Here is a 16,801-nt window from a genome sequence, read left to right as displayed (position 1 = left end):
TTCTTAATATTAATCCCTGGCTCAAGGAGAATGAAAAGCTTAAATTGGATAATTGCAGATTGTACTCTAAAAACATTTTACTAATTTACATACTCTGGTCTGAAGCCTGTCGTCCTAAACATACCAAATACCTAAACCTTATTAAATGTGGTGTGCATTTTTTAAACTTAGAACTGTGATAAGCATGATAATAACCTCAGTTCATTCAAAGCTGTACATGGTGGACAATCGTTACCTACTATGCAGATGAGAAAAAATAAAACTTAGGCTTAGCATAAGAGTGCCTTTATCCACATGGCCTCGCCACTGTGAATGTTGCTCATCGTGAATGTTTTTGTTTCATGTTTATTTTGCATTTATTTGAATATTAGATGCATTTTAAAACTTGTTATGAGTACTTACGACTTTTAAAAGTAAATGGCCTGTTTATTATTTAGTTATATAAAAAATTAGGTTGGCCTTTCTCTTACTCCTTTTGTAATAGGGTGTGGAAGAGTGGATCTCATGTATTGATCATAGGAATGGAAACTGGCACACTGACTCTGGAAAAGTTTGGCGGTTTCTCTTACACACACACTCAGGCCTTTCCTGTCCTTTCCCTCCATTCTTCCAATATATATGACAGGTTCAGTTGGATCCAAATTTAGGATTTATATTGCTATGACTGTTGATGTTTTTCGCAAATGACACATGTAGTATAACATTTTTTTTTTTTTTTTACACAACTTTTATTCTTGTGGAAGCTGTCACAGTTGCCTATTCCTGGCCACTGGTCCTCAGAGCCCTGCCTTCCTCTCTGGACCCAGGAAAAGCTCTGTGTGCAGCCTAGGCTCCGCCCTTCCCTGGGCATTGATCTTCTCTCACTTTCGCTGGCCTTAGTGGCCTTTCCACCCCATTACTCTTGCCCACGCCCAACTGGCGCGTTCCAGCGGTTTTCTTTCCTAGTCAGTGACCGTCATCCCTGTGCCCTCAGCGCTTCTGCGAACGTTGTTCTCCGTCCAAAAGTCGCTTCAAACCCATTTCTGCTGGAAACTCCCCCGAGGAGGCTTCTGTGAGTTCTGTGCTGTACAAATACCTCCACTTCCTGTTAACAGGATCACGCCAACCGAGCCGTGTCCTAATTTTAATTTTCCAGTCCGCTCGCTGAAAGGGATTTTCCCCGCACCGTTTTTTGCCTGGCGTAAGCTCCAGCTTTGCTCCTCCTACCTGTGCGTTTCTGCCCAGACTGACGGGCCCTTTCACTTTCTCAGCCGCCCCTGCCGGCGGGCGCGGAATCGGGCTCTTGGCGCCCCGTAGGGCCGAGATCCAAGATGGCTGCCCCCACGGGGCAAGGCCAGGGTGCGGCCATGTTGCCGCAGCGGCAAAGCCGGGGTCCAGTTGTCTTTTCTCTAGAAATGCTTCAGACCCTTGTTGGCCGCAGCCCCGCGGTGCTGAGGGACGCGGACGAAGTTCAGCGAAGTAATTTCAGGTGCCGGTGGGTCGCAGTGGTGTGTGGCGAGAATCAGGTGCGTTCGCGGACTGTGGCCGGGGACGGTTCGTCGGCGTCTGCCTGGGGTGGTGTGGGTGGAATTCTTGCGGGAGGAGACCGTGGGTGGGTGTTCTTCCGTGTTAGGGTGTGCGCTTGCGGTGCCCGTGGTCTCGGTCAGGAGGTGCTCTCGTAGTTCTTGGGTAAAGATTTCTCGGGACCAGCGACCGGGTGCAGAGGGCACATTTGGGGGCCGTTTACTCGCTGGGGCTCAGAGATGGCGAGCGGGAGGGTGGTGGCGGTCCGCTGCAAGTGGAGCGGGTTTTGTTCGGGGCTCAAAAACGAGCTGTTTCGGGGCTCACGGGTCGGGGTCCGTGGAGCTCACGCGGGGGCCGCCGGGTGCGTCGGGGGTACGGGTGGGAGCGTGGGCTGCGCCTGGATGCGGGGGGCTTGGCCGCGGCGTGCGGAGCTCGGGCCTGGGCTGCCGCCAACGACAGCGGGTGTGCGTCCCCGCCTCTGCCCTTTAGCCCCGGGTCCTTTTTTCAGCTCTGGTTTTTTGGCAGCCGGCGCCACTTCGTACCCTCGGACTCTCAGGAATGAAGGTTTTTGCCGAGATGAACGAGCCAGCCTATCTAATAGCAGTTTTATGTTGAAGTTGCCGCCTTTTCTCTTTTGTCCTCCGAGATTCCTTGCACATTCCTCTTGGATATTTCTTTTCAGATTCTGACACAAGTAAAATCTCTTATCACACTGTACGTTCCGTTCACAAGGGATAATCCTTGTCAAGATTTTAGTAGATTTCAATTTGAGGCTTTTAGATTATGTGCTTAATATTTATAATTCAGATAAGTTGTGTAAATGGTACTATGATTTTCTCCTTGGCCTTATTTCATATAATAAACACTTACAAATTATTTTTAATGTGTGAACCGGTGATATTGTGAGTGGATTCGTATTAAGCATTTGCTTATGTATAATCTATATAGAGATGAAATGTTTGAGATGTTTAGGTATCATTCGGGGGACAGTTTATGATTATGCATTTATACCCTTGGATTTGTTCCCCAGCCTTTCGTTTCCAATATAAACTCTTTATTTTTATTGCAGTTGTAAGCGTGTTATTACTTTCTGACTCCCTTTTCCTTACCATTTTCTATAATGCAAAAGATCAATTAACTGTAAATATTTATTTGCTACTTGGCCACCCTACTAAATTCTTATTACAGTATCTTTCTCTCCACCCAACATTTTAGTGTAGAAAATTTTCACACATACAGACATACTGAAAGAATTTTAAAGTAACCATTCATATACCTACCTAGATTTTACCATTAACCTCAGACTAGACTAGCTCTACCGGTTAGTTACCTGAGCTTCTATCCATCTTCTTTTCATGAATCAGTCTTCTAGTTGGTTTTGGTGCATTTTATTTATTTATTTTTAATGTTTATCTATTTTTGAGAGAGAGAGACAGAGCACTAGTGGGGGAGGGGCAGAGAGAGAGGGAGACACAGACTCGGAAGCAGGCTCCAGGCTCCGAGCTGTCAGCACAGAGCCCGAGTCGGGGCTCGAACTCACAGACCGTGAGATCATGACCTAGCCCAAGTCGGACGCTTAGCCGACTGAGCCACCCAGGTGCCCCGGTTTTGGTGCATTTTAAAGACAGTTGCAGATCACTGCCAGTACTCTAAATGCCTCTGCAATTACATGATTAATAGCGTTCCAATAGCTTTTTACTTGTTTCCTTTGTTTACTTAATGAACAGAGATTTTATTTACAAATAGTCTTGGCCTGTTGTGTAGTGGAATGAAAGTGAATTTTGGAACGAAATTAATCTGATTTTTCAATTCCATTGTGTGACGGGTGTGACCTGTGTCTCTTTCCCCTTGGCAAAAAGAGAAGTTAAACTCTCTCCCTCAGGGTTGTTTTGAAGATAAGTATAGTAAAATACCTAAAATTGTGGTCTGTGATGGCAGGAGCCTAGTGTATTTGAGTAAAAAGGCTGATAATTTCCCCATATTTATGGTTTTGTGCTGTGTAAAATTTGTATTTGTAACTCATTTTCTCTCTCCCTACCTCCTTCCTTACTTCTCTGTCTCTTTTTTAAAGTAAACTTGTGAACATACATTAATGATCTAGCAACAGCAATTTAAATGTAGAATGCCAATAATTTTCTGACTTAAAACATAAGTGCTCTTATGAAAAAATATAATGAGGAACTAAAAATGACCTCTCAAATATTACACTGTTGTCAGTATTTCTTTTCAGAAGTTCTTAGAAGTGGATTTTTCAGTTACTGGTGATACTTTTATTGCCTGTTTTAAGTGAATGTTAGGTATGGTTGGGTGGCTAAGTCGGTTGAGCAGCCGAATCTGACTCTGTGTTAAGCCCGAGTCAGGCTTGTGCTGCGTGTGGAGCCTGCTTAAGATTCTCTGTCTCCCTTTTCCCCTCTTCTCTGCTCGGGCTTTCTCTCTAAGAATAAATAAATAAATAGGTAACTAAATAAATTTTAAAAATGTTAAATTATCCCCATGAAATGTCCTGCTCTTTAATACTGACCTTGACCTGTGTATGCTTTAAAATGGTCTAGATTTTTTTTTTTTTTTAATTTTTAGAGAGAGTGTGAGTGGGGGAACAGGGCAGAGGGTGAAAGAGAGAGAGAGAGAGAGAGAGAGAGAGAGAGAGAGAGACATTGAGAGAGAGAATCCTAAGCAGGCTCCATGCTCAGCACAGAGCCTGACACAGGGCGTGATCCTAAGACGCTGGGATCATGACGTGGGCCGAAATCAAGAGTCAAGACGCCCAACCGACTGAGCCACTGAGGCGCCCCTAGAATTAAAAAAAAATTTTTTTTTAAGTTTACTTATTTATTTTGAGAGAGGAGAGCAAGCAAGTGGGGTAGGGGCAGAAAGAGTAGGCAAGAGAATTCCAAGCAGGCTCTGCACTGTCAGCACAGAGCCCTACTCCGGGCTTGAACTCACCAACCTCAAGATCATGACCTGAGCTGAGATTGAGGGTCAGTCGCTTAACCAACTGAGCCACCTAGGCGCCCCTAGAATTTTTCTATTTAAATGTTGTAGCCAGCCACCTGACTAAAGATGTACACAGACGTGTTAGGTGAATACTGATGATTTGCCTCTTTATATATTCAAAAGTCATCTTTGATTATTTTTTCAAAGTGTGTTGTACTGGGTAATGTTTTCAGATGTAAATTCTCAACTCTACCTTTGTAGATAGAGTGTGAAAGCCTGAGAGAATGGTCAACAAGTGGATCTGACTGTATTCCCATAAAACTATTTACAAAAACAGGTGGTCTAGGCCCTGTGTTACTGACCCTTGATTTAGATGATTATGTGGCTTTTGTGTTCTCATTTGGAGTTGGCCAAGTAGAGCCCATGAACTGAATCTGGGCCAGTGCCTGTTTTTGTTAATAAAGTCTTATGGGAACTCAGCCACACCTATTTTTTTTTTTTTTAATATGACTGCTTTTGAGCTATAGTGGTATAGTTAAGTAGTTGCTACAGAAGCCATGTGCATTATATTTTTTTCTCTTTTAACATGTAGTTATGTATGTTTAAAAATATATATATTAGTTTTATTCACACTAGAGATTGCAAAATAACATACAGTTTGTATTTGTCGAAGTATTATGGTAATTAGTACTTTTATATTCTTCTCTGTCTATACAGAGATTTTAGAACAGTTTTTCACTCACCACTTCTATGTTATATGCTGCCATGGAATACTTTATTTTTTACTTTATTTTATTATTAATATTTTTTAATGTTTATTTTTGAAAGAGAGAGAGAGAGAGATACAGAGTGTGAACGGGGGAGGGGCATACAGAGAGAGAGGGAGACACAGAATCCTAAGCACTCCAGGCTCTGAGCTGTCAGCACAGAACCCGACGTGGGGCCCGAACCCATGAAACTCGAGATCATGACCTTAGCCAAAGTCTGACACTTAACTGACTGAGCCACCCAGGTGCCCCTGTCATGGAATATCTTAACTCTTCATGTTTTTAAAACCTTCTGAGAGATGATCATTGTTATATTTCCAGTTGGTACTGATTTAGACTTCAACTCTTATTTACCAGTTTTATTTCTCTTGACTCCTTGCTCCTCTGCTTACATTGGAAGATCCTTTCCTTTGGCTTGAAGAACCTTCTTATTTGCTGTAACACAGGTCTTCTGATGAAGAATACTGTGTGCTTTCGCCTGAAAATTCAGTTCTATTTCTAAAGAATGTTTTTGCCAACTATCCTATACAGGTTTATACTTCTAATACTCTACAGAGTATGAAGAACTGGAATGCAATGAGAAACTATGAAGACAATGTGTTATTATTTGCTTATTAGCATGATGTTCTCAAAATCAAAGTGTATGTCCCCTAGGATGTAAAAAGACTTTTGCAGAGGTAGATGGACATGCATGATTTAAGAGAAAAAATGTGTATCTCTTACTGTCTGTGTGTCCTCTTTCCTAAAAATGATGTGCCAGAGGAGGCCCCTGCCACTTGGCCCAGAGCACTTAATAAAAAGACCGATTTTTTTTTTAATTTTTAAATTTTAGTTAACACACTGTGCAATATTGGTTTCAAGGAGTAGAATTCAGTGATTCATCACTTGCATACCACAGCCAGTGGGGGGCGCCTGTGTGGCTCAGCTGGTTAAACGTACAACACCCAGTGCTCATCCCAAGTGCCCTCCTTAGCACCCAGCACCCATCTAGCCCATCCCCTCCCTCCCTCCATCACTCCTCCCACCTCCCTCCATCACTCCTCAGTTTCTTCTCTATCATGAAGAGTCTCTTTGTTATGCCCAGAGTTCGTGATCCCCAAAGACCACCAGGGAGCCGAGTCCGATGCAAAAGCAAAAGAGCCTTTATTCGAGCTAGCTCGAGCTCAGTCCCCTACCTGCACCAACACAGCGGTGAGATACCGGGGAGAGAGCCAGTTTCAAAAGCACAAAGGTTTTATTGGGGTCTAGGGGCAGTTGGTGAGGTAATGGCTGTGGCCTCAGCCCATTGGCTGGGGAAGGGTCGTCGCCTTGGCCGATTGGCTAGGGAAGGGTCGGAGTCCTGTTACTCAAGGGGAGGAGGCGTGGTCGGCCAGCGTAGGTCCGCCCCTTCATCTTGTGGTTTTTTTCCCTCTCTTTTCAAAAAGACAGATCTTTGGGGGCCTTGGTTTAAGGTGAATGCATAGCGACAGTGACAATATTTGGGCCTAAAGAGATTGTGCCGCTCAGAGTAATTTGCTTTTCAGCCTGTAGGTGCTGGCTCCCCAGGGACAAGAGGAATCCAGGGAAAAAGGAGAAGATTCCAAGACTTAGGCATCAGCATTTCTGGGGAAACCTTTGACTGGAGACTGAGATTTTTGAACAGAAATTTAGAGCTGATTCAGAAGAGCTAAAGACAGAGCATCCCTGTTAGCACCCATTTCCCAAAATCAGAAGAAGATGATCCAGGCCCAGGTGACTTTTGGTTTCTTTTATTCTTTCCTCCCCCTCCCCCAATGGATTTGTAGAGGCCTGTAGAAGAAAAAAATCAGTGCAATTAAACAAAAAAGTCTGAATTGAGAATAGCAGGATGTGGAGAAATCTGGGCCAAGTAGGATCAGGAACATATTTTTCATAGGATTCATGCTTTGTGGCTCTTGTTGGAATATATGTGATTGTGCAAGACCCTGTAGGTCACGATACCTGTCAATGTTGCATATATCTCTGACAGCCATCATAAGAGAATCTTGGTAAGTTACATGGTAGGCATTAGTTACTGTGATCTGTTTCTACTGGCAACACTTCTGATACCAAACATGTGAATTTTTTCATACCAACGACCAGTTCCTCAACTCTTTAGACACCACTGTGTACAATTTGATTCAATCTTGACGCTAACTACCTGGAGTTACTATCGTACTCCACAGGTTTATAGGGCTCAGTCCCACAAGACTGACCTCATTACAGATGCCAAGCATTAGGTGCCCAGGGTACCCATACTTCTGACTTGGCTACAAATGGGCAGTTCCCACAATCCCTTCCTTGGGTTCGAGAATTCACTCCAGTGGCTCAGGTAACTCAGGAAAACACTTTACTTCACATTTACCAGTTTATTATAAAGGCTACAAGATGGGAACAACCAAATGGAAGAGAAGCATAGGGCAAAGTATGGGAGAAAGGGCGAGGACCTTCCATGCCTTGTCCAAGCAAGCCACCCTCCCAGCACCTTGATGGGTTAACCAACATGGAAGCACCCCAGCCCTGTAGTTTAGTGTTTTTTATGGAAGTTTCATTATGTAGAGGCGATTGATGAAATCACTGGCCATTTAGTGATTATCTCAATCTCCAGTTCCTCTCCCCTCCCTACCCTGGGGTAGGGCTGACACTTCAGCCCTCTAATCAATAGCTTGGTTCTCATAGCAACCAGCCACATCCTTAGGGTATCTAGGGGCCCACCAGAGTTACCTCGTTAATATAAATTCGGGTATGGTTGAAAGGGGCTTGTTACAAATAACACAAGGTGCCCCTCCCACCGCAAGCCCTTCTAAAGGCTTTAGGAGCTTTGTGCTAGGAACTGGAGATGAATACCAAATACATACCTCTTATTATATCACAGTATCACAGGCATCGACTGTGAGGAGAAAACAGACTAGTTCCTTGAGGGAGTGTTAATGTTTCATGACACATAGGTTTGAAGTTCACATAGGTCTTTGATCGTTCCTCATAGATCTGTTGTGGTGAGTAAAGGCCTTAACTGCCCTTACTTCTCATAAATGTAAAAACGTGGTTCCTGCAGCTGTTTCTTCATTGTTTCCATTGTAGTGTTAACTCTGCCTAATGATATGCACACATACATATATATTTGTCTATGTACATCTGTGTGTCTATAAGTATATTTGTAGTTTTTTTTATAAATTTGCTTGATCATTAATCTCTTTGCTTTATACGTGTAGTATACGGTTCCTTTTTTTTGTTTAGTATATTAACCACTGAAATTAGTATGGGTTTTCTGGTGATTCTAGCATATCTGCAGTCTTCATCACTGATTTTGGTATTGGTTCACATGCTCGTGGTGAACTTAGAAATCTGTGTTATTCATCTACGTACTTCCACATTGGCAAATAGATGCTCAAATTTATACAGATGTTCTTACACCAGCAAGAGGATTTAATGGTACATATTACGGAAACTTTCTCTGATTTTCAACTTTGTTTGATGAAGAGAAGACTGCACAGTGACATAATATTTTACAAGATTTCTTATTGTATCACCATGTATTAAAGAACAAAAACCACCAATTTCCTTTATGGTGAAATGAACAGAATAGTTTCCCTTATCCATTTTTTACATATCACTGAAAGAATATCATTTCATTAAATGTAACTGTGTTATAACAGGAATCCCTGACATTTGAGGACGTGGCCGTGGGCTTCTCCCGGGAGGAATGGCGGCTCCTGGCCCCCGCCCAGAAGCACCTGTACCGGGATGTGATGCTGGAGAACTACAGGAACTTGGTGTCCGTGGGTGAGGACGACTCCCCTGTGTCTCTCACAGGGTGCTCTGCCAGTGGTTTTTTTCTTTCTCAGCTACTTAACTCTTTAGTACTCTGACATGATAGATTCTCGCATCCTTTTCTTCTCTCAGACAAGAGGATATAATGTCCCCTCTCTTGAGAGAAAAGCCTTGATGTTTACAGATGTGAAACATTGTTTATTCCCTAAAATGTAACATTATGCCCTCCTGATATACCCCAGGCCACGGAGTGGTCTTCTTCTTCTTCTTTCCTTTTTTAAGGTTATTTATTTATTTTGAGAGAGAGAGAAAGCGTGAGTCAGGGAGGGGCAGAGAGAAGGGAGAGAGAGAGAGTCCCAAGCAGGCTCCGCACTGCCGGCGCAGAGCCCAACATGGAGCTTGACCCCGCGAACCACGAGATCGTGACCTGAGCCACAGTCGGACGCTGAACCAACTGAGCCACCCCGGTGCCCCAACCACTGAGTCCTCTATCATTTCTCACGAACAGGGTATCTCGCCAGCAAACCAGATGCACTCTCCAAGTTGGAAGGAGGAGAACTTTGGACAGCAGAAGATGAGATCGACAGTCGAATCTGCCCAGGTGAGTGAGAAGTTGGCAGGGTGGGGGGTGGCTGCAGAAGCAGTACCCTGGTCAGACAGAGAAGGCGTCACAGCTGTGACAGCCCCTCCCCACATCTGTTTTCCCCTATGGGAACTCTTCTTTGTTGAAATTTCGAGGAAAATGTATCCCTTTTTTTCTTTTGAGATCTGATCCCTGTTCCCTGTTTGCTTTACATACTTCTTGTTTTTGTTTGTTTTGCATAGCCATCTTCTTCCTCGGACTTTCTAATCTTCATCCACTGTGACAGTGTCTCTCCTGCTGTGAAATTCCACTTTCCAGGCCTTTCTGGAAAAAAACAACTTTGACTTCCCCACTTTTTTCTCACTACTATACCTGCTTACCAGGAAATAATGATTTCCTTCCATAACTTCTGACTATACCTTTGATACTTGGTCTCCATGGTAACCTGGCTTTTGCTGTGCATTTATGTCGTTCTTTGCCCCCACCCCCACCCCGGGAACCCCTGAAGTTCTCCATACTTTTGTTCTCGTTTTCTTCTCAGTTCTCCTCACTCTTAAGTTTCCTCCATTCCCGGGAGTCAACCTCTTTCTCTTTTCTTAAGATGTCAATTGACCTCTCTCAATATTGTCTAATGCATGCTTTCATCCTATATATTTTACCCTTCTTCATGGCAGCCAGCCGTAACTTCCCATTCTGTGTGTGAGCACAGGAATCCTCTTCTCTTCATCCTTTTTTTAAAATGCAGGTTCTTGAGGTGCCTGGGTGGCTCAGTCGGTTGAGCATCCAACTCTTGGTTTCGGCTCAGGTCATGATCTCGCGGCTTCGTGGGCTCAAACCCACAGAGCATCGGGCTCTGTGCTAGCAGCACGGAGCCTGCTTGGGATTCTCTGTCTCCCTCTGTCTCTGCCTCTCCCTTGCTTGTGCTGTCTCTTTCTCAAAAAATAAATAAATAAACTTAAAAAAAATGAAATTCAGGTTCTCTTTGAGTTCAACACAACTACACATTGTAAATTGTCCCCATCCTGGCATTACCTTGAATGTTCTCTGCTTGCTGAGCTCTCAAAGGTTATTTAATTAACAAGAAAATATCCTTTTTAACATGCCACATGATTGCCAGCCCAAACTGGGTCATGTTTGGCTGCTTCAAATGATTTCCTTTTTTTTATGTTATGTTTGCTTCAAATGATTTCCTTCGGGGTTTTGTTAATTCAGATTTTCCTTTAATTATTAGATGTTATCACTGCATTTATTTTCCTAAAGCTTTTGTTTTCACATGATTTTTTAAAAATTTTTATTATTTATTTTTGAGAGAGAGAGAGACAGAGCACGAGCAGGGGAGGGTTAGAGAGAAAGATGCAGAATCCGAAGCAGGCTCCAGGCTCTGAAGCACTCCCTGACATTATTATTATTATTATTATTATTGTTGTTGTTGTTATTATTATTGTAATTCAGTCACACCCTGATACTGGATGTACCAATGTATTATTACTTTTCAATTTGTAAAGTGATGGCAAAATGGGGCACCTGGGTGGTTCTGTAGATTGAGCGTCCAACTTCGGCTCGGGTCATGATCTCACAGTTCGTGAGTTGGAGCCCCACATCGGGCTCTGTGCTGACAGTTCGGAGCCTGGAGCCTGCTTTGGATTCTGTGCCTCCCTCTCTCTCTGCCCCTCCGCCACTCACTGTCTCTGTCTCTCTGTCTCTCTGTCTCTCTCTCAAAAATGAATAAAGTTAAAATAAATAAATAAATAATAAAAAATAAATTTAAAGTGATAGCAAATGGAATTTCTACTAATTTTTCAAGAACTTGAGTCTGATTTTTTTTTTTATTCAAGTATAATTAACATACAGTGTTATATTAGTTTCAGGTGTACAATTCAACAATCTAGGGGTGCCTGTGTGGCTCACTCGGTTAAGCATCCGGCTCTTGATCTTGGCTCAGGTCATGATCTCACGGTTCATGAGTTTGAGCCCTCCAGTAACACAAAGCCTGCTTGGGATTCTGTCTCTCCCTCTCTCTATCCCTTCCCTGCTCTCATGTGCTCACTCTCTCTCTCAAAATAAATCAACTTTTAAAAAAATCTCACATTTTAAGATGCGATTTCACATTTTAAGATGACATCTTCACATTTAGCATGCATGTTTCACAATGCATGCTAGATTTTCCCCTCATTCTGGACTTCAGTAATATTCCCTATTTTAGTGAGAGACATTTTGTCCAGCAGCCCAAGCCACACAATTCCTGAAGTGATCCTTGAGTCCTCGCTTTCATTAACCTCTTCCCACTTCTCCCATTGAGCCCATCAGTGAACCTTATCTTTTCTTTAAATATATCTTGATTTCCTCTACCTCTTACTTCTCCACTGCTTCCTTAACTGTGTTTCACAAACTGCAATTGCCTTCTTTAATCCTTTGCTTCAGTTGTCTATATCTAGAATAAAATCAGGATGTTTTACAGATTTAACTCAATTCTGATACTATCTACCTGGAAAGAATGTCAGATCCTATAAGCTGAAGGTTCAGTCCCACAAGTCTGTCCCTACTTCAGATGTCATTGTTACCTATGCTTCTGTCCATCTGGCTATAAATTGTAGATTCCCATGTCCCCCTCTTTGGGTTCAATTAATTTGCTAGAGTAGCTCACAGAACTCAGAGAAACACTTGTGTTTGCCAGCTTAATAAAGGATCTATAAAGGATACAGATGAACAGCCAGATGAAGAGGTACATAGGGCAAAGTATGAAGGATTTCTGAATGCAGGAGCTTCTGTCTCCATGGAACTGGGGTGCACCACCCTCCTGGCACACGGATGTGTTTACCAACCCAGAAGCTGATCAGATCTTATTTAAGAGTATCTATAGAGCTTTTTTTTAAAAAAATGTTTATTTATTTTGAAAGAAAAAGAATGAGCAGGGGAGGGGGAGAGAGAAAGAGAGAATCCCAAGCAGGCTCCGTGCTGTCAGCACAGAGCCTGACATGGAGTTCAATATCACAAACCGTGAGATCATGATTTGAGCCAAAGTCGAGTCAAGAGCTTAACTGACTGAGCCACCCAGGTGCCCCGAGAGTTTCTGTACAGCTGTAATCTCTAGTTCCTCCTGCCGTTCCCTTTCTTGGTGGGTGGGGCTGAAAGTTCCAACCTTATAATCGCTTGGTCTTTCTGGGTACCAGCCCCATTTCGTGGTTGTGTAGGAACCCTATGCTAAATCGCCTCATTAGCATAAACTCAGTTGTGATTGAAAGGGCTTGTTATGAATAACAAAAGAAACTCCCGTTCGGACATTTGGAAGCTCTGTACCAAGAACTGTGGATAGAGACCAAATGTATTTCTTATTATACCACCTGTAGGATTGTCACTTAAAATAACTACTTCACATGAAGGCCTTTTTAAAACGGTTTTATTCCAAACTAAGATTATGAGAGATGACAGAGTGATTCATTGTTCTCTTCTCTTCTAGAAATCAGGAAAGTTGATGATCCCCTGCAGTGTCGGTTACAAAATCGAAGCATTCAGAAGAGTGTGGAACAACGCTGTGAACATAATACATTTGCAAGCATTTTTAACCAGAGTGAAAGTGATTTTCTGTTGAAACAAAATTATGATATGTTTGATTCACATGAAAAACCTTTAAAATCAAATTCAAGTTTGGAAAGCCAGAGCATAAGCTGTAATTTGGAGAACTCTGCTGAGTTTCATGAAGATGGGAAATCCCTTCTTTATGGTAACCACGAACAATTTTATAGCGTAAATAAATTTCCTGTAGGTGTAAAACCCATTAATAATAATTCCCAGGTCATGAAGCAACAGAGAACTCAAAATACGCAGAAAGCCCATGTATGCAGTGAATGTGGGAAAGCCTTTGTCAAGGTGTCTCAGCTCACTGATCATCAGAGAGTTCATACTAGAGAGAAACCTCATGGATGCGGTATGTGTAGGAAAGCATTCTCCAGAAAATCCAGGCTAATTGAACATCAGAGAATTCATACAGGACTGAAACATTATGAATGCACTGAATGTGACAAAACATTTCCTAAGAAATCACAATTCAACATACACCAGAAAACTCATATGGGACAGAAGCCTTATACGTGTAATGAATGCGGGAAGGCGTTCATCAAGAAATGTCGGCTCGTTTATCATCAGCGAACTCATACAGGAGAGAAGCCCCATGAATGCAGTCTATGTGAGAAAGCCTTCTCTACAAAGTTTAGTCTCACTACGCATCAGAAAACTCATACAGGAGAGAAACCATATATATGCAATGAATGTGGAAAAGGCTTCATTGAGAAGAGGCGTCTTGTTGCACATCATCGAACTCATACTGGCGAGAAACCTTTTATATGCGATGAATGTGGGAAAGGTTTCACCCTGAAGAACAGTCTTCTCACACATCAGCAAACTCATACAGAAGAGAAATTGTATACATGCAGTGAATGTGGAAAAGGCTTTTCAATGAAGCACTGTCTCATCGTACATCAGCGAACTCATACAGGAGAGAAACCCTACACATGCAGTGAGTGTGGAAAAGGCTTCACCTTGAAGAGTCCGCTCATCAGACATCAGCGAACACATACGGGAGAGAAACCCTATGTGTGTAGTGTATGTGGAAAAGGCTTCACCATGAAGAGTGATCTCATTGTACATCAGCGAACTCATACTGCAGAGAAACCATATATATGCAGTGATTGCGGGAAGGGCTTCACCGTGAAGAGCCGCCTGATTGTACACCAGCGAACTCATACGGGAGAGAAACCCTACACATGCAGTGAGTGTGGGAAAGGCTTTCCAGCAAAGATACGGCTGGTCGGACATCAACGAACTCACACGGGAGAGAAGCCCTATATATGCAGTGAGTGTGGAAAAGGCTTCACAGAGAAGAGTCATCTCAATGTGCACAGGCGCACTCATACAGGAGAGAAACCCTACATATGCAATGAGTGTGGCAAAGGCTTAACTGGGAAAAGCATGCTCGTTGCACATTTGCGAACTCATACCGGGGAAAAACCGTATATATGCAGTGAGTGTGGAAAGGGCTTCACCATGAAGAGTACTCTAGGTATACATCAGCAGACTCATACCGGGGAGAAGCCATACAAATGCAACGAATGTGATAAAGCCTTCCGGAAGAAGACCTGCCTCGTACAACATCAGAGATTTCACACGGGAAAAACCTCCTTTGCGTGTACCGAATGTGGAAAATTTTCTTTGCGCAAAAATGATCTCATTACCCATCAGAGGATTCACACAGGAGAGAAACCATATGAATGCAGGGAATGTGGGAAAGCCTTCACGACCAAGTCAGGGCTCAATGTTCATCAAAGAAAACATACCGGAGAGAGGCCCTATGGATGCAGTGATTGTGGGAAAACTTTTGCCCACTTGTCAATCCTTGTTAAACACAAGAGAATTCACAGATAGTCACTTTGGGAAAACCTGTTGCCAGTTGTAGGCCCTCAAGATAATATTTTGCAATGAAGAATGAATGCAAAGAATGGTATTATCTTTAGTGATCAGTTGTGTCACATTTTACGTTGACAAAAAATTTACAAAACTGCTCGCGCAGCCAGCCTTGATGAAAATATCTTAGGACATTATACATCTAAAAAGTGTTGACTAAGATAGATTCTATGAATGTGACAGACTAGGAAAGCCTTCGGTGGGAAGAAGACCTATCACGTGATCATCACAGATCATGAACGACTAGGAAAGCCCTTGCCCAGAAGTTAAGACCTCAATAGATGTTAATTCACACTAGAGAAGTACTTTCCTATGGTAATAAATATAGTCCGGTCTTGAAGTAACGTATTTGCCAGGAAATCGACACAGAAATAACTTAGGAACACGTTCAATGTGGTGGACTTTAGCAAAATACCAGACAACTTAAGGAAAGAGGCCTTGGGGAAATGATGAATGCGAGCGTTCTGTCATATGTCTAAACATAACAGATAATACACCTCTCAGACATTGAGAACAGGATACCTTCAGCCATATGTCTGACTGCCTTGTCATTGACGTTATCAATTTTAAATCGTGGCAGTTACTCTAATCATGTATTAAATTTTAATATGTACAGTGCAGGAGTGTTCTATGAGTATTCTCTGCCTGTTTTATTATATAATTAACCCTTGAATTTCTTTGTTCCAAGTTTAATTGTTATTACCAAATACTTGAAGTACTTCAGAATGAAACGATATATTCATATGTGTAACTCAATATATTTGGGTGTGTTTAACCAAGTTTATAAGCAGCATCAAGTGGTTTATAAAATTAATGTAAATGCAACGTTTATATAACTTCTAATTTTTTTTAAGTTTATTTATTTTGAAATAGAGACCAAGATGGGAGAGGGCAGAGAGAGAGGGAGAGAGAGAGAGAATCCCAAGCAGGCTCTGTACCATCAGTGCAGAGCCCAGTGCGGGGTTTGAGCTCACGAACCGTGAGGTCATGACCGTCAGATGCTTAACCGACTGAGCTACCTCGGCGTCGTATGTGACTTTTAATTTTGAAATAAGTTTAGAATCACAAAAACGAGTATTTCTGAGATTTCCTAAATGCCCTTCAGCCAGCTGTTTCCAAAGGTAAAACCTTACATAACCGTAGTCCAATATCAAATAGAGGAAAGTGAAATTATTATACTACTTTCAACCACAGGATTTACTTGGATCTCACCAGTTTTCACATGCACTCATTTTTGTTTTTTATATATAGTTTTAAGAAACTTTATCACATATGTAGGTTTCTGTAACCAACACCACAGTAAAAATTCAGAATGTGTTGTCGACACAAACTCCCCATGCCACCCCTTCATAGTGACACTTTTCCCTGACCCTAAACCCTGGCATCAGAGATTCTATAAATTTGTCATTTATAGAACATTAATTAGAAAAGTAGAGTCATTTAGCACTTAATTTTTGAAGTTGGCTATTTGACCTTATGAGATAATAGGAAATATATAGGTCTCTGCCCCTTGTGGCCAGCTGCCCCTGGTTGCCGGCACACGCTCCTGAAACCCTTGTAAATTCCTAAGTGATAAGTGCATTAGGAGCAATTTTTATTCTAATGAGGTGACTCTGGGTGGCCTCCTGTAAGGCTTCTGGATGCGACTGGATGAGGACCAAGCCATAATTAAAAAGCTTGCAACATTCTGCCCAACACCCATCCTCCAGGGAGGGGAGAGGGAAATTGAGTCAATAATTGGTCCGTCCTGAAGAAGCCTCCATAAAATCCCCAACGATGGGTGAGCTTC

At 42.4% G+C, this 16,801-nt stretch overlaps 1 protein-coding gene across 1 annotated transcript; it reads left to right on the top strand.

The window, feature by feature from the left end:
* Positions 1–1,317: 1,317 nt before the first annotated feature.
* On the top strand, positions 1,318–15,630 carry ZNF615 (zinc finger protein 615). The gene is made up of 5 exons (XM_047077476.1): positions 1,318–1,505; positions 6,728–6,935; positions 8,858–8,984; positions 9,481–9,573; positions 13,013–15,630. The coding sequence occupies exons 2-5, from the start codon at positions 6,921–6,923 to the stop codon at positions 14,971–14,973; spliced, it is 2,196 nt and encodes a 731-aa protein (XP_046933432.1). The 5' UTR covers positions 1,318–1,505; positions 6,728–6,920; the 3' UTR covers positions 14,974–15,630.
* The last annotated feature ends 1,171 nt before the right edge of the window (positions 15,631–16,801 follow it).

Source organism: Lynx rufus, unplaced genomic scaffold (assembly GCF_022079265.1).
Source record: "Lynx rufus isolate CCGP_SWC_20201006 ecotype Redwood Valley unplaced genomic scaffold, mLynRuf1.p SCAF_16, whole genome shotgun sequence".
Taxonomy (NCBI): domain Eukaryota; kingdom Metazoa; phylum Chordata; class Mammalia; order Carnivora; family Felidae; genus Lynx; species Lynx rufus.
Note: the sequence above shows the minus strand (reverse complement) of the source record. Positions and strands in the feature narration are given on the sequence as shown.